The 21,001-nt window shown below is 52.3% G+C and overlaps 5 protein-coding genes across 5 annotated transcripts; 2 read left to right on the top strand and 3 right to left on the bottom strand.

Moving 5' to 3' along the window:
* On the top strand, window positions 1–1,429 carry CC77DRAFT_529098 (DUF367-domain-containing protein). The gene has a single exon (XM_018532028.1). The coding sequence runs from the start codon at window positions 157–159 to the stop codon at window positions 1,345–1,347; it is 1,191 nt and encodes a 396-aa protein (XP_018389927.1). The 5' UTR covers window positions 1–156; the 3' UTR covers window positions 1,348–1,429.
* Window positions 1,430–2,392: 963 nt separating this feature from the next.
* Window positions 2,393–4,187, top strand: CC77DRAFT_927963 (hypothetical protein; the record flags this gene model as incomplete). The annotated part of the gene is made up of 3 exons (XM_018534019.1): window positions 2,393–2,512; window positions 2,568–3,261; window positions 3,310–4,187. 3 exons carry the CDS (start codon window positions 2,393–2,395, stop codon window positions 4,185–4,187), a joined length of 1,692 nt encoding a protein of 563 aa, XP_018389926.1.
* Window positions 4,188–4,505: 318 nt separating this feature from the next.
* Window positions 4,506–5,737, bottom strand: CC77DRAFT_529095 (prefoldin subunit 3). The gene is made up of 6 exons (XM_018532027.1): window positions 5,572–5,737; window positions 5,515–5,525; window positions 5,422–5,462; window positions 5,306–5,373; window positions 4,909–5,245; window positions 4,506–4,857 (listed from the first exon to the last, which is right to left on the bottom strand). Exons 1-6 carry the CDS (start codon window positions 5,595–5,597, stop codon window positions 4,774–4,776), a joined length of 567 nt encoding a protein of 188 aa, XP_018389925.1. The 5' UTR covers window positions 5,598–5,737; the 3' UTR covers window positions 4,506–4,773.
* Window positions 5,738–6,384: 647 nt separating this feature from the next.
* Window positions 6,385–7,179, bottom strand: CC77DRAFT_529111 (hypothetical protein). Its single transcript, XM_018532029.1, has 2 exons — window positions 6,913–7,179; window positions 6,385–6,864 (listed from the first exon to the last, which is right to left on the bottom strand). The coding sequence occupies exon 2, from the start codon at window positions 6,820–6,822 to the stop codon at window positions 6,448–6,450; it is 375 nt and encodes a 124-aa protein (XP_018389924.1). The 5' UTR covers window positions 6,823–6,864; window positions 6,913–7,179; the 3' UTR covers window positions 6,385–6,447.
* A 2,158-nt stretch (window positions 7,180–9,337) lies between these two features.
* Window positions 9,338–15,876, bottom strand: CC77DRAFT_1057721 (polyketide synthase PksA; the record flags this gene model as incomplete). Its single annotated transcript, XM_018528048.1, has 2 exons — window positions 9,338–9,382; window positions 9,436–15,876. 2 exons carry the CDS (start codon window positions 15,874–15,876, stop codon window positions 9,338–9,340), a joined length of 6,486 nt encoding a protein of 2,161 aa, XP_018389923.1.
* Window positions 15,877–21,001: the final 5,125 nt, after the last annotated feature.

Genomic DNA, 21,001 nt, shown 5'->3' with positions numbered 1-21,001 from the left:
GCTCATAGAAGCAAGCGCAACGTCATCGGACTAGCGCGTCTTATCGATTACGATGTTCAATAATTGTTATTCCACAATCTTGCCCCTCTCTGCGACTCACGCCCAACTTAGGACCTGCAAATCGCCTCTCTCTTACATACAGACATATTATTCGACATGGTGCGCCACAAGAAAGACTTCAAGGGCAACAACAAGTTCAAAAATCCCGCGAAAGCACGCGGTCCTCCCCGCCCCCGCCGCGCATCGGATGCAGATGAGAACGATGGCGACAACCCGAGGCCTGCGAAACCAGAGTTTAAAGCCGCATGCTGGGACCTCGGACACTGCGATGCCAAGCGCTGTTCTGGAAAGAGGCTCATGCGCCTGGGCATGATGCGCGAGCTTCACGTTGGACAGAAGTTTGCAGGTGTCGTGGTTAGCCCGAAGGCAAAGAAGATACTTAGTCGCGAAGACAAGGACTTGATGGAACAATATGGCGCTGCAGTTGTGGAAGCCAGCTGGAAGAGGATAGACGAAGTCCCGTTCGGCAGGATAGGTGGCAAGTGCGAACGTCTACTTCCGTACCTCGTTGCTGCAAACCCAACAAACTACGGTCGACCATGGCGGCTAAACTGCGTCGAAGCTCTTGCCGCTTGCTACTATATCACTGGGCATCCCGAATGGGCCGAATCAATTCTGTCGACTTTCTCATACGGCCAGGCGTTCTTGGACATCAACGCTGCGCTGCTCAAGCGTTACATGGCATGCGAGAATGAAGAGCAAATCAAAAAGGCCGAGGAAGTCTGGCTGGAGAAGATTGAGCGCGAATACAACACGAGCCGAGAAGAGAAAGAGGATGGCGTTGAAGAGGATGTTTGGGCTGGCGGAAACATGAACCGAAGGGTCATCGATGAATCAGATGATGACGATGATGATGAGAATGATGAGGGTGATGAGGATGAAGAAGACGAAATCGACCCGCGAAACCCTTACAATATCCCAGAGTCCTCAGACGATGAGGAGGAGATGGCAGAGCTAAGGCGCCGTGTCCTGGCATCGAAGCCCTTCACCAACCCCACGCCAAAAGATGCAGAGGAAGAAGAAGACGAGGATGACAAGAAGATACCCGAACGTATACCTCGAACTGAACCTGCGCCAGGAAATGCCAAGGCAGGCGAGGAGGATGACAGCGAGCCTGCAGAAGGTGATGTCGACGACGATGAGTTTGACAGCTTCATGGCTGCACAGCCCACAACAGATCGTACAGGGATAGGAAGCAAGCAAAGATCAAAGGCTATGGATAACAAGTACAAGGCCACTTTTTCGAGTGGCAGTGTGAAAGCACCCAGTGGGCGAGGCTACCAATGATCACCAATGTAGTTCCTGTAGCAATGAGAGAGCAGAATCACAATCTGGGGACTCCTGTCAGATTGACTGAGCCCATTGCAACCGCTCAAGAACCAAGTTGTTGACCAATGATTATGCTCTGTCCGTTTCGAGACTAGTGTATGGAAGTAGCCGAAGGCGATCGTGTTCGTGCGACAAACTGCATTCGCGAAACACCACTCTAAACATCGTGGTTTGACCATGTAATGCGCGACCGATAGACTTTGCACGCAAATAATCAGGAGTTTCGCTGTCTTACAGATGAGCCTTTGCTGCCAGCCTCGACTGACCAACCGAGAACAACGTGGAAGCAATTACCTGTATGGCTGCACGCAGCGCAGCGCAAGAGAACAAGAAACAAGAGGCCTCTTGATGACATAAGCTTTCTGTGTGAGCCAGGCATCCCATCATTTTGTCAGATTGTTCCATAAATACAAACCTTCAGAAAGCTCAGACTACCCGACCATTGATAGAACAGTCTCGCCATGCGTCGATGTGTCTCGTAGGTCATTAGGGCTAAGCTTTCCGGCAAATCCGTCCCAGATGGGCAAACCAAACGTTCTGCCTGACGTTTGAAACCGAATTCGCAAAGAAGCATCACCGTTACTCAAGCAATTTCTTGGCCGACACCATACCTGTAAGGACAACGGTCTCGTCAACTGGTTCTAACGAATCAAGCAAGTCACGGCAGGTTTTATGTGGACCTCTCAATCCGAAGGGGTCGAGTATGCCTGATTGCTATGGAACTGTTCGCTCCGGGACATCTCGCCATCAAGTCCTGGAGCACGACTCGAAACCCCATTGACCGGATCATGGCTCGCCGGGCTAGAAACCGAAGTCATGGTACGGAGACACAGAGTCTTCATATTAAGCCACTGTGCCACGATTTGTTGTTCGAGTACCTCTCTGCCGCAGCAAGTCTGGTCAGTTGCTCCGCCGTTCTCTCGCTCTTCTCTTATTAATTTTTCTTTTCTATCTTCTTATTTAATATTTCTTCAAAGCCCAGGTGGCTTTTATTATTACAAACATGACGTCCGGTACTGTCTCCTCGCTTGTTCTCCTGCTTTTGAGCTGTACACAGGTGTTGGCTCAAAACGCAAACACACAGCAGGTGTCTTTTAACCAAGTCCTTAATGTCAATGGCGATGTAAGTAAACTATCTCCAGCAGATCCTCTCATCGACTTTAAACTGACAAACGTAGATGCAACTCAACTCTTTTCAATTTCCTGACCGCTCAAAGGTTGAGACATTCTCCCAGAAGCAACAGCAGATAATTGTTAATCAACAAACACCCGCCATTCCCGCAAACCAAGTCACGGGAACTACTGGTCAACCCTTCGTCGCTGTCTCGCCGCAATCGATGACTATCAGCACGAACGGCGCTACAGATCTCGTTGGTGGCCAAATCGAGATGGCCATGACGATGCAGAACTTGCAGGCAGTTGCTGTCCAACCCGACAACACATACGTTGCTATGCTGTCGCCTGACCGTCAATCCTGGATGATTCAGGAGACTATGAGGAGTGTCAACACTACTGATATGACGGTCCGCATGGTCAAGCGCACTCAGATGGACGGCGAGTACATGGTTGTTGGTCGTCAGACCGTCGAGACCAACACTCTGGTCACTCCTTTCGGCAGTGACGGCAGCACATCCGTCGCTATTCAAGGTACTGGTCTACAAGAGAACGAGTTCCAGGATGGCTTCAGGATGTCGACTCGCGCTACTCAGCCCATGACTATGAACGTCGACGTCAAGGATGGCGTCGACTCGAGCATGTTGGCTGCTCTCCAGGGTCAGGCCCCAGTCAACGACTACCGTTACTCAGTTGTCTCCAACCTGGCTGCTGTCACCCCTGATCTAAACCAGCAAGTCACTGTTGTCCAGATGCCCAGTAAGTCTACCCATGTCTCAGTCATATAGATAGCTGACAAACGTCTAGTCAATGCTATCCGTATCCAGAAGATGATGCAAGCCATGGGCGTCCCCCCCACCGGCCAAGTCGCTATTGCCGTCGCTCAGCGTGGTGTTCTCCAGAACCCCGGAGGCGCAACAGGAAACCTTGGTGGAGCCGCTACCCAACGTCGTGGTCTTAGCCGTGGTGAATTCAGACGCCAGATCCAGCAGGGCCAGCAGCAGGGCCAGCAGCAAGGCACACCTACCAATGGCAACAACCCCGTGGCGACTCAGCTCCTTCTTGCACCTACCTTTACCCCCATTCAGGCTAACGCCGTTCTTGACCAAGCCAACATGCGCATTGCTGTTCCTGTCCGCCAGATTGATGGAGAGTACATCCTCACTATGCAAGTCATGGGCGGTGCGCAACCCGCACAAGCCGCTCAGCCTCCTCAGCCTGCTCAACCTGCTCAACCAGCCGCTGGTGAGGGTCAAACACCCACTGCTGCTGAGCCTGCCGCTCAATCTAGCTTGACACCCACTGGTGAAGCACCTGCATCGAGCGCCAGCGCAGCGGCCGGTGAGAAGAAGCCCGCAGCCGAAGGCGAGAAGCCAGCGGCCGAGGGTGAGAAGAGACCCACCATGGAAGGTGCTGCCGCCAACAGCACCGAGGCCAAACCCGAGCGCCGCCAGGAAAACAAGGACTCAGGCAAGGACAAGTACGGCCTCGACAAGGCGCCTCAAGGAGCTGTCATCATGACTATGAAGGAGATCGATACCATGGCTAACATGGTCACATGGGGTGGTCAAGTCGCCATTACTAAGATGATGAGCGAGTACGTCAAGGAGCAGACTGGCAAAGACATGGCACCTATTAACAACGGTACTGAGACTGCCGAGGCTGGTGCCAAGATTGTCGTCTAAGCCAGGTCGAATGAATGGATGGTAATGTGTATAGGGATAGGTCGTATGCATTTCATATGCATAGGAGGAAAAGTGGCTGTTAATAGGATCGTTAGGCAGGGCTTGATGCTCTGCCTTCCGCACTCTTGAGTACGTTTATTAGCTGTATATAAAATTGATTGGTGAGAACTATACCTCGTCTTTCCGCACAGCCCTGGTTTGTCTGTCGTGAAAGTTCTTCATGTCGGGCGGTATCTACCTTTCACGTTCGTAGCCCAGGTCTCTTTGTCTCCACTTCAGCGTCGTGTTGTTCATGAAGACTTGACGAGTACTGCGCCGTCTTGGTAGCAGGCTCTTCACTGTGGTATACAATGCATGTGGATCGTGAGCAGGAGTCACACCCGAGAGGTACCATATCGCTTGCTTGATGATTGCGAAATCTTTCGGAGCCATTTCAGCTTTCTCCAGCGTTTTCATTATCGTCATCATCATCATCATCATGTGGTTTTGGTTTTTGTATCTTGCCTTGCGTGCTGATCAGCTACGTAAGCTGTCTTTCCCTGCCGACAGGCGAGAGTTGTTCTGACTCTTTTCCATTCAGACACATTCACTTCTTTTCCTCTGCCTCCCTTTCCTTTCTCCGCTGTGCAACGTCCCAGTTGTAAACCCGTGCGAATGCGACTTCGAGTGTCTATGGCCCTGTCAGTATTACACCTCAGCCTACTGCATGGAGTATGCATACCGTAATCTGCTCACGTAGGAAGTCCAAATCCTCTTCGCATGTACTCAAACTTTGTTTCGCGGTCGACAGCTTCGATTGCAGCAGTTCTTCGGCTTCGGGTATGGGGTATGCGAGCATAACATTGGCGCCGAGCCAGAGGTAGACTTCGTCGGTGGGAGGCACTTCAGCTTTGGCGTAGAGTGTATCGTTCAGTTCGAAGGTAGTTTCGAGGGGCTCCGCATCGTCTTTCCGTGACTTGAGGAACCGCACAGTCTCTAACGTCTTTTGAATATCGGGGATCTTGTCCTTGAGGCCTGCAGCTCGCCGTTGAGTGTTTTGCTGCATGAACTGGTACTTCCTGGGAAGGCACGTTAGGCGTTGCTGTTCTTATGGGTGTGACCAGTTGGGTGAGACATACGAGATCATCTCCTTGAAGTTGTTGATGGTCTTCTCGACATCTGCGCGGTCTGTGACATAGTCCTCAACCTGTCCATGTTAGACGCAATCCTCCAAGATGACCAATGGACTTCGCACCCGATCTATAAAGGGCGCAACGGGAATACCGCGAGGGTTCGCTGGGGGTATGTCAGAGAAATGTCTGGACTCTGGTGGTGTTGGGGGATGTACTCTCGGGACCGCTGTTGCAATGTCAGATCTATTCGCCAGGACTGACACATTACTCACCTCGCGCCTTTGGCTACATCAGCCATTGTATTTGGATTTGTATATTTCGACGTCGTTCGCGTTGTTCGCGTTCAGTCAAGGTTTCGCGTCTCGGAGAAAATGCCCCGCAATGTCCGTTCTTGGCGGAAGAGCTTCATCCTCCCACGTCCTCCGCCTCTCGAGACTCCAAACCCTTTCCGCTCCACCCCGCCATTCACTGTCTTCCGCTGTGCCGCCCGATCTAGCTAGCTAGCTTATGCACAGAGACCAACAGGAATGGCTGCCGTACCCGTCTTTGGCCGAGATACCAACCGATCTGGCTAAAAATATATGATCTCACCATCCAGCATCTTGCATGCCATGACCCTGTTGTATACCTGGTACACTACGAAAAGCTACGCGGGAAGTACCTTGATAGCATGAGCATCAAGATTACATACAAAAAGATTCCGTCGTCCTGGGACTCGATGGGATAACACGGGCCCCCCGACCCGCTAGCTAACCGACACGATGATGAGGTCGTTATCCATCCAACACGGCAGCTCGATCGCCTCCAGTACACTCAAAATCGAGGTAACTGCCACGTTTGTGGCTGGACCTATACAGTACGTACTTCAAACACTGGAAAACCCTGCCTGTATCGCATATGCGGACAGCAAAAAGTCTAGTGCAACGGGCGGCGGCCATGCTTTCCGCCCTATGGAGACGGCAATCTGCAGCCCTGGTCTCCCCATCGAGGAACTATTGAAAACTACTGCAAGGCTAACATAAGGTAAGATGCAGGCGTCAATGCCTGTGAACTGCTCAGCCAGGTAAGAACCGAACCAATCGTTCCCCGGACCGCCAACTCCATGACGGACCATCAGCCTACTGTATCGATACAAGCCACAAACTTAATCATCGTAAAGAAAATATGAGCCGTATTACGCTCAAGGCCGCGATCAGCGGTTGCAGCCGCCACTGTTGAGTGCACTTCAGGCATAGTTGCTTGCGGCTTTGCAGGATGCACGTTCGGGCCTCCTCACTATTCTCCGAGCATATCATCTTTGAGAATCCTCGCCGACCAAGCTTCCCAGCCAGCGCATTGAACTTCGCACTCGTACTCGGAGGGCCCAAATCGTCTGTCTCCGAATGGTTCCATTCGTTCAACGAGGACCTGCAGATCCTTAATTGCTCACATTTCGACTTGAACACGAACGGAAGACATCGGATCATACGAGGATCGACCCCAAACGCGGTCCACAGCCTAGGAACCTTTAGGCTTCGCAACATCAGATCTAGCTCGTCTCGTTAAGACTGAGGATTGCACTTATGCTTCATGCATCAGGGTCACATCCCAGAAGTGAACATTGATCGACTTACATGTTTCGATCGTCCGTTTCTGGAAAGCTGCTCTGCATCAAAGAAGGAATTCGATACTGATCATCGTGGCGATCGTCATGCTTCAGCCCACGGCATATACGGCGACGTAGCTGTCAGACCGGTTCTTGGGACTCCTGCAGTCGGATTGGTGCTGATCGGCGCAATCCTTCTCTCGGCACTCCTTGACATGCAAGCTCTCATCACTGTCTTGGTACCGGTGGAAATAGCATATGCAGTGAGATGGCTGAGTAGCTAAAGGTGAGCAAGGCGCCCTGCACGTCGCAACGATGGCATGACGTGGCGGGCGCTCGCTTGCTAGCTGAGGAACGCGGAAGTGATGTGACAGCCACATTTTCACATGAAGCTTGACTCAGTGACAAGGCTCAGGCAGCCCCGTGTGGGTAGTGTGTAAGGTGACCCGTAGTTGAAATTTGCCCCGTCACGACAGCGGCTTTGAGCCATGCCAGGGTCTTGGCTGGGCTTTCTTCGGATGTGTCAGTATTGCAGGCGCCCGGCAACTTCGCTCCAGATACCATGTTTCCGGAAATGCACCGTGGATGCCATCCGACGCCTGAGATCAGGAAGTATGACTGCATACATTAACATTGCTAGGTACGATAAGGATGTCCCAGTCACGTGAACAGACACAGCTGAGTAAGTGCTTGGCCTTTTTTTGGACCCAGAAATCGGGAGGAGGGTCCAGTAGATCGAGAAGGATACATGAACATATCTTGGCTGCTGCCAGGCTGAAGGGTGTTGCAGATGCGTGAGGATGTTGCAAGAGCTGGAAGTCTTTCGCATGCGCGTCCAGGGCTGCGCGGTAGTCTCGGTAGTAGCAAAAATACTTTGGATGTTGCATTGGCTGGAATGCCAGGTATACTTCCGCAGCGGAACTTGGAGCGAGAGCGGGTGCACGTGCCATACCCATGGATAGTGTTGCGTTGGCCACCTTCTGTGAAGCACGCATGTACCCGGGCATCCACATTGTACCGCGGAGCTACACAGCAGTAGGAGTATTAGCTGGATCCTTGAGCCAAGACTTGCGATACTTGGATTCTATAGTGCTTTCCAGAGTATAGAACAACGGTTTGCCAACGTCCAGACTTTCCCGTTTCGATGCAACACTGAACAACAACCACGGCACCATCAGGCTCAGTATCTTTTGCGAAGTCAAGTTACATCGCAATTAATGCAGGGCGCCGCGTACCAGACCTCCAATATACTGCCGTAGACCATGAATGCCTACTGGTTAAGCAGGCTATCCGTACGTCGGTCCCAAATTTGTTCATATAGTAACCACCATGCGCAATGGCACTATAGCAACGCCAAATATATGACGGCTGAGCTTCCGAAGACGGAAAGACATGTTTGCGACCGTCCAACGGCGTTCCCGTCGGACCGCAGCTGCATAGCGCATGAAAAGAAATCCTTCACCGCGGACCGGGACCATCTAGATCGTGCCAGACAAAGCTTAATCTAGCTTGCATGAACAGTTCTGTGGGCGACGGGATAACGGGTATCGTATCGAGACGTGCAACTTAAGGGTCGAACATGCAGGCATTTATCCGTGAGTTGAATGGTTCGTTGTACCTGCAGCTAGAGGGTCGGGATATGAGCGTCTGGGTAAATGGGCCACAGCGTTCCATTGCTAGTAGAGCGAGATGTCAAAGGCGTGGCAGAACATGGATCCTCGTTCCCGCTTACACGGATGTGCAATGGGTGCGAGAAGCTGTGAGGCTATGGTATTTGGTCCACGATCACGCACAGGGGATTTACGCCAGCGGCACGATCATGCAAGCAAGTGCTCTGGATTATGACATGTTGATTACCTATACGATGGCGTGGGGGTTGTCTTTAAAGTATCCCAACAAATCCAGATACCAACACTTATGGTTGTCGGACTGTGGAGCCGGAAACGAGACAGAGTAACAGGTTGCGCAATTTTCAGTTTCGGTTGCTGGTAGTATGGATCTGGCACTAGAAAGACATGGGAAGAAACGGAAGCGGGATGGCGACATCGGTCATGAGCTGGAACAGGACTGAAATGGTCGTAGTGCCAGTCAAGTGAGGTAGAACTGGAGGGTAGTGGAGTTAGACACACCAAGTCACGATGCAATGGGAACTAGTTGTTGTGAACAAACCCTTGCCATTTTGGGTAAACCAAGCATTAAGTACAGTATAAATAATAACGTGCGTGAACATGAGAAAAAGGTGCAACAAGTGCGTGAAAGACAAATGGAGCCACAAGAATGTAGTATCCCAACGCCAACAAATCATGACACCTTCGCTAGCGCCAGAGTATATGTATGCTGAAGACCAATAAGCGAGAGCCCAACGCCAACATCTCGTTATTCAACACTTGAACAAAGGAGATGCATGCAATTTGCAATGTGTGATAAGTCTATGGATGAAGAGAGGTCGAAGCTTATAGCTTGAGACCTTGCTGAATGAGCTTGCCTAGTGTGGCACCCTGAGAGAATGTCAGTATCGTGAAATGATGGTAATGATCGTGGAGTGACTTACGTGCTCGCCCTTCATCATCGTGAAGTGGTTTCCGCCCATAACAGCGTACTGGAAGTTCTCCTTGGGAAGGAGCTGGGCCCAACCGTTGTCCGAGAAATCGGTACGGTTGTTGAGCAGCCACTTCATGGGAGCTGGGTCCTCTCCCTCACCTGGTGGGGGACGGGGGTCCTCAGGGTTGGGGCACACACCATCTGTGCACCAGATGGCAAGGACAGGAGGAGCGATCTTGGGGTCCATTGGCTTCGGGTCATAGTCCTTGAGGTTCTGGATTGCGGACGCGAAGTGAGGAAGGAGCCAGGACGGAGTGCCACCGGGCTTACCGGTACCGAGAAGACCTATCTGGTCGAAAAAGATGTGGAGACGGGCAGGTAGAGGGTCAAGAGCGACGGGGCAGGGAGCATCGATCAGGACGAGGTTCTCAACCTTCTCACCAGAGTTGACCAGTTGCTGAGCGACCTCATAAGCCATGACACCACCAGCAGACCATCCACCGACGAGGTAAGGGCCCTGGGGCTGGCGGCGCTTGATCTCTGAAAGGTAGAGGCGGGAAACACCCTCGACACCACAGCTCCACTTCTCAGGGCACTTCATGAACGGGCAGTTGAGTCCGTACACGGCCATGTCAGTGGAGATGTTGGGGATAGAGATGTAGCTGGTCGCACTGCCAGAACCATCGGGAACCAGGAAGAACTTCTTGGTGGCGATCTTGGGGTTACCCTGAAGGAGTACGGAAGTGGCGGGAGGGAGGTGAGAGACGTCGGGAAGGGATGCGAGCTTCTTGTTTACCTCAGAGAGTTGAGGAGGCTGGGCCGAAACCTTAGCAGCGGGCTTCGTGGCTTTCGCCTGCTGCTGCGGCTTGGGGCGCATATCAAGAGCAGTCTCGATGTCCTTGATGGTGACATTGACGGTGAGAAAATCAGCAGGCAGATCGCGACCAGTAGCCTCACGCATGGAACCAAGGATGGTAAGACTCATCAAGGAGTCCATGCCGATGTCAGTAAGGTCGAGGTCGTCGGTTATCTCGGAAACATCAACACCCATCTCTTCGGCGACAAGCTTGCGTGCGAGACTGGCACCACCCTCAGTGGGAGCAGCGGAGGGCTTGACCTCTTCATCCTCATCATCGCTGCCAGTGGAGCTAGCAGGGGTATCGTCGTTCTCATCAGCGACCTCTTCAAAGGGAGACGAATCGTCGGAAGATTCTGAAGAGTCATCCTCAACGACCACGGCCCCATCGAACTGCGAGAAGTGCTTCTTCAACTCTCCTACGGTAGTGCAATCGGTGAAAAGGGTGGAAGGAATATCCATGTCGAGGTCCTCACGGAACCTGGCCGAGATGGTGAGAGACAAGAGTGAGTCGACACCAAGGTTCTCGAAAGCGGCCTCATCGACAAGCTCAGACATGTCAACGTCAATCTCCTCAGCAACGATCTTCATGACCTTGGAAGTGACGCCAGCAGGAGCAGCTGCCTTGACAGGCTTCGCGACCTTAGCAGGCTTCACGACTGGCTTCGCTGCCTTGGTGGCGGCGGCCTTGGTCTTGACAGGTGCAGCAGACGGCAGCGCCTTGGGGGCAGCCTTAGCAGGAGCCTTACCAGCGGGGGGAGCAACAGCCTTGCCAGAAGGAGGCATCATGATGTTGAGAGCGCGGCGAGGGATGTTCTGGAATTTGAGGCCCATGACCATACCGATGATCTCAGCGCCGTCCATGATGTAAACATCACCAACGGAGATGTTGCCGGGAGCGGGCTGCATGCGAACGTAGGAGCGGTACTTCTTCTCGGGCGAAAGCTTTCCAGCAATCTTGATCGATCCCCATCCGTGAGAAATGTAGACCGAGTTCTCGGAGTCGAGGTGATCAGAAGCATTGACGATGAAACCGGAGAGATGGGCAAGAGAGTCGATCCAGTAAGGTGAGCACAAGAACTCACCATCGGCAGCTGTTGTCTGGAACTGGACCTGAGCCGTAGCCTCAGTCTCCTTACCATCAAGGATGACTTCCTCCATACCACGGTAGTTATCGGCGTAGGTCACCAAAGCCTTGAAGAGCTTGTAAGCCATTCCACGGAGAACCTTGTGGGCAGCACCGGTCTGAAGCTTCTGCTCGAGGCTGTTGATTTGAGCCTGCACCATGTACTGGATGCGACCCCACTCTTCCTTCCAGGCGTTGATGTCCTCGTACTTGACGATACCAACAGCGTGCTCAGCGAGAACATTGGAGCCATCGGCAGAGACAGTGCGGAAGGTGATCTTGACTTCATCAGTCTCCAGGTCCGCGTTACCCTCGATCTGCAAGTGCTGACCGCTGGCTGGGGGAGGATACTGAGGAATGAGAGTCTTGGTCACCTCCATGGAGCAGACATTCAGACCTGGAGTAGTCATACCAGGACGTAGCTGCTGGTAGAGGTAGTCCGCAACGGTCATGGCCTGGTCAGCGTACAGTGACGATGGCGTGAGAGGAGTGCCGTTGACCTGGTGGCCGGTGATGGTGGCCTTCAACTTGGGATCGGAGAGATCCGACTGGACGACAACAGTACCAGAGTTGGCCTGGAGGTTCTCGCGGACGATCTTGTGGCAAGATGTAGTGGACAACTTAGAAGCTGCCTCAACAGCGGGCGCGGCCTCGATAGCCTTGACAGAGGTGGGAGCCTCAAGAACTTCGCCCTTGGTAAGAGTCCAGTTGTTGTGGTAGTCCAACCAGTACTTCTTGGAGTCGAAAGCGTACGTGGGAAGAGTGTACATCTCATGAGCATCGTTGAAGACCCTGTGGTACTCGTTGAAGTCAAAGTAGACACCAGCAAGGTAGAGGGTGGTGATGCTGTTGGAAAGAGTCTTCCATGGGTCCTCGTTGCGGCGGAGAGACCCTGCGGCGACAGGAGATCCACCAAGAGAAGACTTGACCATACCACTGCAGACAGGATGGGCGCCAACCTCAAGCCAAGCAGTCTTCGCATCGAAGAGCTTGTTGTCCTGGCCAGTGGTAAGGGCAGTGCAGAAGTTGACCGTCTCGCGTGCGTGACGAGCAAGGTAGTCGGGACCGATGATACCAGCCTCCCGGATGATTTCGCCAGTCAGAGGCGACATCACCGGGACGACGGGTGCATTGAAGGTTACCGAGGCAGCCGCAGCCTTGAACTTCTCAAGGATAGGCTCAACTTGGGCAGAGTGGAAGGCGAATGGCACATTCAACTTGGTAGCCTTGAAGCCCTTGGATGCGAGATCCGCGTTGGTGGACTCGACAACCTCGACAGTGCCGCAAAGGACAGTCTCTTCTGGGCCGTTGATGCAGGCGATCTCAGTCATCTTGTCACCGAGGGCAGCGGTGATGGCATCAACGCTACCCTTGACGGCGAGCATGCCGTGTGTGTTGGCAGTGCACTCTTGCTCTAGGATCTGAGCACGACGTCCGACCAAGAGAACCATGTCGCTGGCAGAGATGACACCAGCTACGTGGAGGGCGGCATATTCGCCTAGGCTGTGACCAATGACAGCCACAGGCTTGACGCCCCATGATGCCCACATGCGAGCAAGAGCAACTTGAATGCAGGCCATGCCAAGCTGAACGACAACAGGCGAAAGCGTTGCGACGTCTGCACCTGTCAAGATAGGCAGGATAGACGGGAGATCGTGCAGGCGCGCAAGCTTATCAAGCTGGTCGATGTCAATCCTGAAGGTCTCAAGGTCTTCGTATAGCTTCTGGCCAAGGCCAGTGTACTGCGAACCTTGACCGGTGAAGGTAAACGCAGTCTTAGCAGGAACCATAGGAAGGGGACTGTAAGTGTCCTTGATCTGGGCCTGAAGACCGTCCTTGACCTTGTTGATGTCGGATACACAGAATGCCACTCGGTAGTTGTGCTGGATGCGGCGTGCTGTAGTAGTGTAGGCCAGGCTGGGCAGCGTCACTCCTGGGGTCTCGTCGATGAATTGCATCAAATTGTTGATGTTCTTCTTGAGGGACGAGATAGACCGAGCGCTCACTGTCACCATGTGCATAGTGCGTGGGTCAACACCCTTGGGCGCTTCAGGCAGAGGGCCATCCTCAAGGATGACCGCGGTGTTACCACCGGCGGCAGAGAAGTTGTTCAAGAAGATCTTGCGCTTCTCAGCACCGTTACGCGGCCATGGGACCTGTGTCGTTGAGATGTGGACATTTCGCTGACCAAGATCCTTGGGGAAAGACTTGTTCATGACACCTTTGATACCAACATTGGCGGGGATGGCGTTTTTCTTCATCATCATCAACACCTTGACCAAAGAGTTGATACCAGAGGCAGCTTCTCCGTGACCGATGTTGGCCTTGATGGCACCCAAATGAAGAGTTTGTTCAGGGCGGCGCTGGCGGTGGCGAGGTGCAAAAGCATTCGTGACAGAAGTCATCTCAATACCGTCGCCAGCTTGGGTACCAGTTCCGTGCATCTCGACATAGCTGATGTCGTGTGCGTCAACACCAGCGTTGGAGAGGACCTTGTTGTACAGGTACTCCTGGGCTCCGGCGTGGGGGTGGGTGATAGAGACAGCCTCAGCACTGTGGTTGGTCGCGGCACCGAGAATGCAGCCAAGGATGTTGTCCTTGTCCGCAATGGCATCCTCATAGCGCTTGAGGACGACTGAGCCACAACCATCACCACGGCAGTAACCGTCCGCATCGTTGTCGTAAGTTTTGCAGCTACCAGTCTTAGACAAGAATTGACCCTTGCTGAGACCGGAGAAAATGTCGGGGTTGGTAAGAACGTTCAAACCACCGGCGCAGGCAGTGTCGCAGTCACCAGCCCAAAGAGAAGTGCAGGCTAGCTGAATAGCAGCGAGAGATGACGAGCAAGCAGTGTCGATGCTGTAAGATGGTCCAGAGAACTTGAAGTAGTAGTTGATACGGCCCGGTGCAAAGGCACGCACACCACCTGTGATGAAGTAGGTGTCAATGTTCTCGGCAGCGTTGATCTCACGCCAATCGTCAGACGTTTGTCCGTAAAAGGTACCAATGCGCTCAAGCTTGGTCGAAGGAGTACGGTTGGGTACATATCCAGACATCTCCAAGGCTTCGTACGCAGTAGTAAGAGCGAGACGACCCATGGGGTCAGTCTGGGCAGCTTCACGTGGGGACATGTTGAAGAAGCGGGGGTCGAATAGACCAGGCTCATCGATGAAGCAACCAAATGGTGTGTGACTCTTGTTCTTGCCCTTGCCGGTGGGGTCGCAATGAGCCTGTGCGTCGAAACGGTCGGAAGGCACCTCACGGTGAACATCCAAACCCTTCTCGAGGAGGTCCCAAAGCGCATCAGGATTAGCCGCACCGGGGAATCGACCGGACATACCGACGATGGCAATCTTGTCATTCTGAGTACGACCACGGCTGTCATGTTCGGCGGCTACCCAGGTGGTGTGGTCGCGAGCAGTGACGGATGACTGTCCACCGTTTCTCAGCGCTGAGACAAGGCTGTTGGTGATGGTGGTAACGCCAATCGCGGATACCGAGCAATCTTGGCTGGATGTAGCAGTAACCTGAGAGACAACTTCGGTGAGCAAGTTGTCCCAACGGACCGGCTCGACAAGAATCTCAGTAAGAGCGGAGCGGATGAGGTCCAAAGTGCTAGTAGCAGTGTGGCACTTTCCGGTTGTAGCAGAGTGGACGAGCGATAGCGGGCGGAACTGCTGCAGGTGCCTGATGGCGTCCTTGTCGAGGATTTGGTCGATGTCGGCAGGACTGTAGAAGTGCGCAGCATGGTAAGGAGCGTACACAGGGATTGCTACACGTGCGCAACCCTTGAAAGCGTCACCCTGAAGTAGGCGCTTAGTGGTAGCTGGAGGACCACTGATGGTTAGGGCCATGGTGCTAACGGCGCTGATGTAGGCTTGCGCCAAGGTCGGTGTTTGCTGCTCTTCATGGAATGCAGCGATAGCGTCCTTAGCGGCCTTCTCGGTCATGTTGGTCACGATGGTAGACCAGGTCTCTTTTGGTGCAGAGGCTTGCTCCACTGCCTCCTTTGCGGCTCCGACAACTGTACCGGTGCGGAAAGCAATGCGGACAGCCTCAGTGGCAAGAGGAAGAAGCTCGCTCAGCGATCTCGCGGACGCGACGACTGATCCAGCAAGGAGACCAGTGCAAAGACCAACAACACGAGTGTTTGCTGGGTTTTGCAAGTCTGATGGGTTCTCGGCATAGTATCCGATGAAATGCGCCAACTGCGCGATAGTGACCATACAGCTCTCAAGCTGAGGGATCTTCAGTCCCTTGGCATAGTATGCTTCGATAAGGTCCCATGTTGTCAGAAAGTTGGGAATCTGATCTCTCTGGGTTCGTGGCAGCTTCTGCACTTCTTCACGAACAACTTGGCTGACTCTGTCGAGGAAAGTGGTCAGGGTGGAGTTGTTCTTCCAGGTGCAAGCCTTCCGCAGGAGCGGGTACTGGTCGGCGGTTTGATCTCCGAAAATGAGGACGTTCATGATGGCAAGGGTATAAAAGAATTAATAAAAAGTTGGAAAGTGTAGAAAGTTGTTGCCGTCTAGGGCAAAGAATCCTCACTGAGGATGGATGTGATGGTTGGGCTTCGAGAATGAAGCAAGGCAAGGGTAGTCGATAGGGAAAGAAAGATTGATCCAGTATGGGAGTATGGTACTTGGTGGCTGAGTAGTGGCCCAAGAAACTGGAGTAGGATGGATGAGATGGGAAGACTCTTGGGTTTCGAGCTGCTCCTATATGTATGTGACTAGGAGGCAAAGATAGGCGTAAGATATCAAGATGGTGGTCAGGGCGTGGATCGCGCGATGACAAGCACAGTGGATGCCGGATCTGTGACAACCCATGTATTGCGGAACGAAGTACTGCAGAAACATATTGACGTGAGAGCGAGAGTGGATCCCGGACCACTTCCTGTCCTGGATAGTCCAGCCATGATTCCGAGGATTAATGGCGTGCAGGTGCCGGCTATGTCGCCGAATGCTCCTATGCCTATTGATAGATGGCGCATGCTAGGCGTGGAGACAAGCGGCTGAGGTATCGAGCCAATGCGTTACGGATGATAGCAAACATGAGACGTGGGGACCTGGATCGTAAGGGCGCTGTCTCAAATTCGGGTTTAGTGTGTCGGATCCCCTCCCATAAGCCGGGGTCGATAGACATGGCGTCCGTGTGTTTTGCTATCAATTACAGCATCTTCCAAGCGAATTCAGGCTTAGATCTATGCAGTCAGGATGAATTGATGATGGTCAAATGGTTATATCGAAGCTGTTCGCAGTAAACCCTGTCGATGCCACGCTTGTTACTACAGGCACCAAGCAACTGCTGGGCCTGGAATTCGACCAGGTTTCTCGTGGTATATGCGAGCCATGACCTCGTGGCTAGTGTGTTCTTCGGGTCAACGACATGTCGTACCGCAGTATCCTAAGCGGTGTTCTGGGTCTAGACATGGGGTTGATAAGCCAGGAGTCAACAGGATACGGCTGCGGATTACAAGAGCTGCCGAGCCTCAGTCAGCGTTTCCTCGGCCAAGTACCAAATAAAGTGGTGCCACAGCGTTGCAGGCGTCAATCAAGCTTCTGGAGACCCCGCTCGGACTGGTAATTAGGTGAAGGTGCTTGCTGGTTAGGGCTAGCACGAGGCATAGCCTACGTCTCGGAATCTGGGAGTCGCATAATCTCTCAATGATCGTCAGAGCGCCAACTCATCGGGTCGACCGGTTTAGGTTACTCTTCGAATAGACACAGAGAAAAACCATTCTTTGGGCAAAAGATCGATGTTTGACCATGGTAGGGCCCAAGCGTCCAAGCCGCAAGCCACAACAAGAGCGCCGTTGACGAACTGCTCGTTGTATCTTCGAGTCGCTGCCAAATACGGAATTCGATCGCTAAGGGCTGAAGGATCATCTCCCTGCGTGTCCTACAGTCAGCTTGCTCATAACCCGGCGTCCCCATTACCGACGCCACAGGCGGTACTCCGAGCGTATAAGAGTATACAGTCTAAAGGTTACTAGGGTATCTTTGAGCACTTCCTACGGTAGATCCGGGCGGTCCTCGCTTGTTTCCGCGCAACTCCTGGCATCGAGTCGCGGTCGAAACGAACGGACTACAAGCTCGGACGGACGTCGTAGGAGCATCGCGTAAGGCCTGACGGTCCTTGTAGCATCGAACAAAGACCATGTACACATCTTGGATGGGATTCGTGGCGCGAATGGAATCAAGCGGAAGTGTTAATCGAGCGTGCTAACGATGAGCGTGTTGGTGATTACGAGGTGACGTTCATTACGGAGAGCGGAGAACCGAATAAGCAAATCTGTCAACGATCGACAACGCGTTTCTGCCTCTGGTCACCGCCCAGCACACGTGTCGCTAACTACCCAGCCACACCTGGCTAACTGTCTACCACGTCTTGTCATTGACAGCAGCCAGATCCATACCGCCATGAGAGACTTCATGTTTGAGACTGAGAATAGAAGCTCCCTGTGTGGATCGTGTTTTGCTACTCTACGAAACAATCGACAGCGAGTGGGGTGGTCTCGTCGCGAATCGCGTAGTAAGCGCAGCGAAAAGTTTAAACGCCCTGCACGCGTCGTGGAAGCCCTGAAATGGTTCGTCTCGACTCACGTTTCATTCTCTATTTTCAAGACTGCCAAAAAAGGCACAACCATTTCGTTTGACACCATGTCGCAGACTAGTATTTCGGGTGGCGGCAGACGCTCAGGTCAATTTTCCTTTTACACAAAAGGCTTTTTCCCTTTTGAGCGCGTACCTCCCTCATTTCCAACACTTTTGTTCATTGGCTTTACTTTTCGACTGATAGCGGCAGCCAGGAACGGAAGATACCTGCGTATTCCAAACCAACAAACATGAGATAGGGGCATGAGGAAAAGTGTGCAGGTCCACCTACCATGGTTTGACACCTATGTAGAATTCAGATATCTAGTATACCTAGCTAACGCACACGTCAGTTTGATGCCGTTCCAATGTCCAGTGAATGAACAACCGCCAGTGGTCATTAGCACCGCTTTCACTTGGCCAACAGATCTCTCAACACTTGGCGCGCGAGCATGTGTCGACGCCCGTGAGTCTCCAAACTACCAGCCAGCTGGCTCCAGGCATTAGTATACTCGAAAGATGCACGACGCTTGCTGCAGCTATAGCGTCGGCCCCACGTCGACCAGATTCTTGTCTGCATACATGTAGCGGTACGTTGTTGAGAGAGGGACTCATCTCGATCTTATATGTCATTCTCCACAGTAAACCTAATTCCGACTGATGAATGCCCTGCCGCGTTAACTTCGGCATGCATAACGCATACAACAGCCGCAGGATGCTCCGTCGATTGTGCATAGTGATTTCAGCATCTGGCTTAACTCTCGCATCAGCCGCCTTCGCTCTTCAGCTTGGCGCTTGCTTGACTAGTATCATCCAGAGGTATGGATTAGGACGAGTTCTGGCGACGTCTGCGTTCTTTTCGCTCACTCAATAAACTCGTGCAATGGTATTTCCGCTCATTGCGACTAGTTCGGATATCTATGATCACATGTCGGTGGAACTGTCCGGAACGTTGTGTTAGCGTAACGGCAAATGTGCAGGGCTCCTTCTGGCATCATGTCAAGCTCAACAAATCCCGAACCATTATTGATGCACACGGGAAATAAAGAGCGCGGATCTGTATGATACTTCGGAAAGGGGAGATATATGAGCTCGCAAAACAAATCATCATGGCTTGGACGTCTAATAGCACCATCTTGGGTCACCTTCCTCTAGGAGGTAAACCCGCCAAGCTCGACTTGCCCTTACACTCCACCTATTCGTTCAGGTGAAGTGTATATTGAGTCACTTGTACAATTGCAGCCTATTCTACTAAGTCCGAGAGCTTGCGACGCCGTGGCTAGAGCTCACATGTTTGCCTCCGCCGGTTCACCCTACGCCCTTGGGTATCTTTGAATGTTTAGCTCTCTCCCACCATCTCGTTACGATAATTCCTCCAATCGAGGCAACCAGCCGTCTAGTCCTACCTCTTACGGGCCGTACAGATGACAAGTGCGGGCCGAAGGCGACGGCAAGATCGATGATGCGGGCATTTTGCATGTTACCTACGCGCTGTTTACACCTGCACCTCCAGGCTATAGCGGCCTGGAGCTAGAAACTCGCCTACAACAGTGCATTGCATGTACCTAACCGTGAATAGCAGCAGGAACGTTGAGAGGTTTTGGAACCAAGCCTTCGAGATCTGGTCTTCCGTAACGTTACGTCCCAGGCTGCGGAACTTTCATCCGCGATCAGCGAACACCCCACAAAACGACCTTAGGATTGAGCTGCAGCACGCTTACCAGCCCCTTTACCCCAAATGTAGAAGTGGCAGTGGCTAAAGCGATCGCCTATGGATCCGCTTGATCTTGGTTGGATCTTGAAACGATAGCGTGGCGGCAAAAGACGATGAGGCCTAGCGCGCGTTCGTGCCGAACCATCGCCCCAATGGTGAAATCGAAGTTGCATATGTGGATATCCTCGCCTAATGATTCATAGGAATGTTTGAGCCTCAAGAATTTCTGGACTGTGTGCTTGTTTCCAGCTAGGTCACAGAACGTCGAAAGCTCCCTAGCTTAGAGCTCCAGGAAGTACCTGGGTACTGTAGATAGGGTTTTGCGTGGGAACAGTAATCTGGGTGTTTAATGGAAATCGTCGAATCAGAATGATATATTGGAGACAGCAATGCAAGCATGATCAGAGTTGAAAGTTGCGACAATTGCGCTATAACTTGGTTACACTGAAATGGTGCTCTACAATTTGCCAGGAATTGATCATGGAAGCCGTCAATGCCCTGATGTCATTACATCGCTGTGCGGGATAGATAGATACCTAATCATATGCTTGTCAACTGGGTTCATGTCTACGTTAGCGTGGGCCGCACCTTGGAGAGAATTTTCGGACAACATAGCGTGGCGGTCTTACAGGGAGCGTAAGGCCTCAGACTCGAATTCCGGATTTCTTCAGCGGGGATTGAAAATGCCATGATAAGAACATTCGTCCATCTATGACGCCTTGCATTACGATCCACCACAGACTAAGGTAGGTATTCCCCGAAAAGAGACCAGTGGATATGCAAAGATACTTAGGTACTTGTGACTTCAACGAATCATTATTAGCCGTAGCAATACCTAGGTATCACCATATGGATAAGGTACATGGGACATGGTGGTTAGTGTTACGGTGGTAGTGTTACGACCCAGTTAGGATTGCTATGCCATGTGCCCGAATACGAGGCTGTCAGTACCCGCAAAAACGTCTTCAATGACAACACAAACCATCAAACCGGTTCAATACAGAGTCTTCAGCGGCAATTGCTCTGACACGGAAAGACTGACAGGATTCTGCATGAGCTTACCACTCGGAGCTGTAGTAAAATTATGCCGAACTTGTATCACGAGCATTTGATGTCTGCAAAGCGTCCAAATTGTTCAAAGCTCACGTGTTTGGCAAATTGAACTTCATGAGTCCAGCAACGTTTAGCACACCAACATTCTTACTTCCGTAATAGTTACTCTGTCGCTTCTCGTTCACTCAGGATGATGGCCAAATTTATCCTTTCGATCACAGTCTTGGGTTG

The sequence above is a fragment of the Alternaria alternata genome, assembly GCF_001642055.1.
Source record: "Alternaria alternata strain SRC1lrK2f unplaced genomic scaffold CC77scaffold_3, whole genome shotgun sequence".
Classification (NCBI taxonomy): Eukaryota; Fungi; Ascomycota; class Dothideomycetes; order Pleosporales; family Pleosporaceae; genus Alternaria; species Alternaria alternata.
The sequence above is the reverse complement of the archived record's forward strand: the minus strand, read 5'-3'. Positions and strand labels throughout refer to the sequence as shown.

Coding starts and splice junctions, on each gene's coding strand:
- CC77DRAFT_529095 (XM_018532027.1), bottom strand. CDS start 5,597: ATGGCTGATGTAGCCAAAGGCGCGAG. Junction 5,246..5,305: donor AACTTCAAGGAGATGATCTC/GTATGTCTCACC, acceptor GTGCCTTCCCAG/GAAGTACCAGTTCATGCAGC. Junction 4,858..4,908: donor TCCTACGTGAGCAGATTACG/GTATGCATACTC, acceptor ACAGGGCCATAG/ACACTCGAAGTCGCATTCGC.
- CC77DRAFT_529098 (XM_018532028.1), top strand. CDS start 157: ATGGTGCGCCACAAGAAAGACTTCAAGGGCAACAACAAGTTCAAAAAT.
- CC77DRAFT_529111 (XM_018532029.1), bottom strand. CDS start 6,822: ATGTTGCGAAGCCTAAAGGTTCCTAGGCTGTGGACCGCGTTTGGGGTC.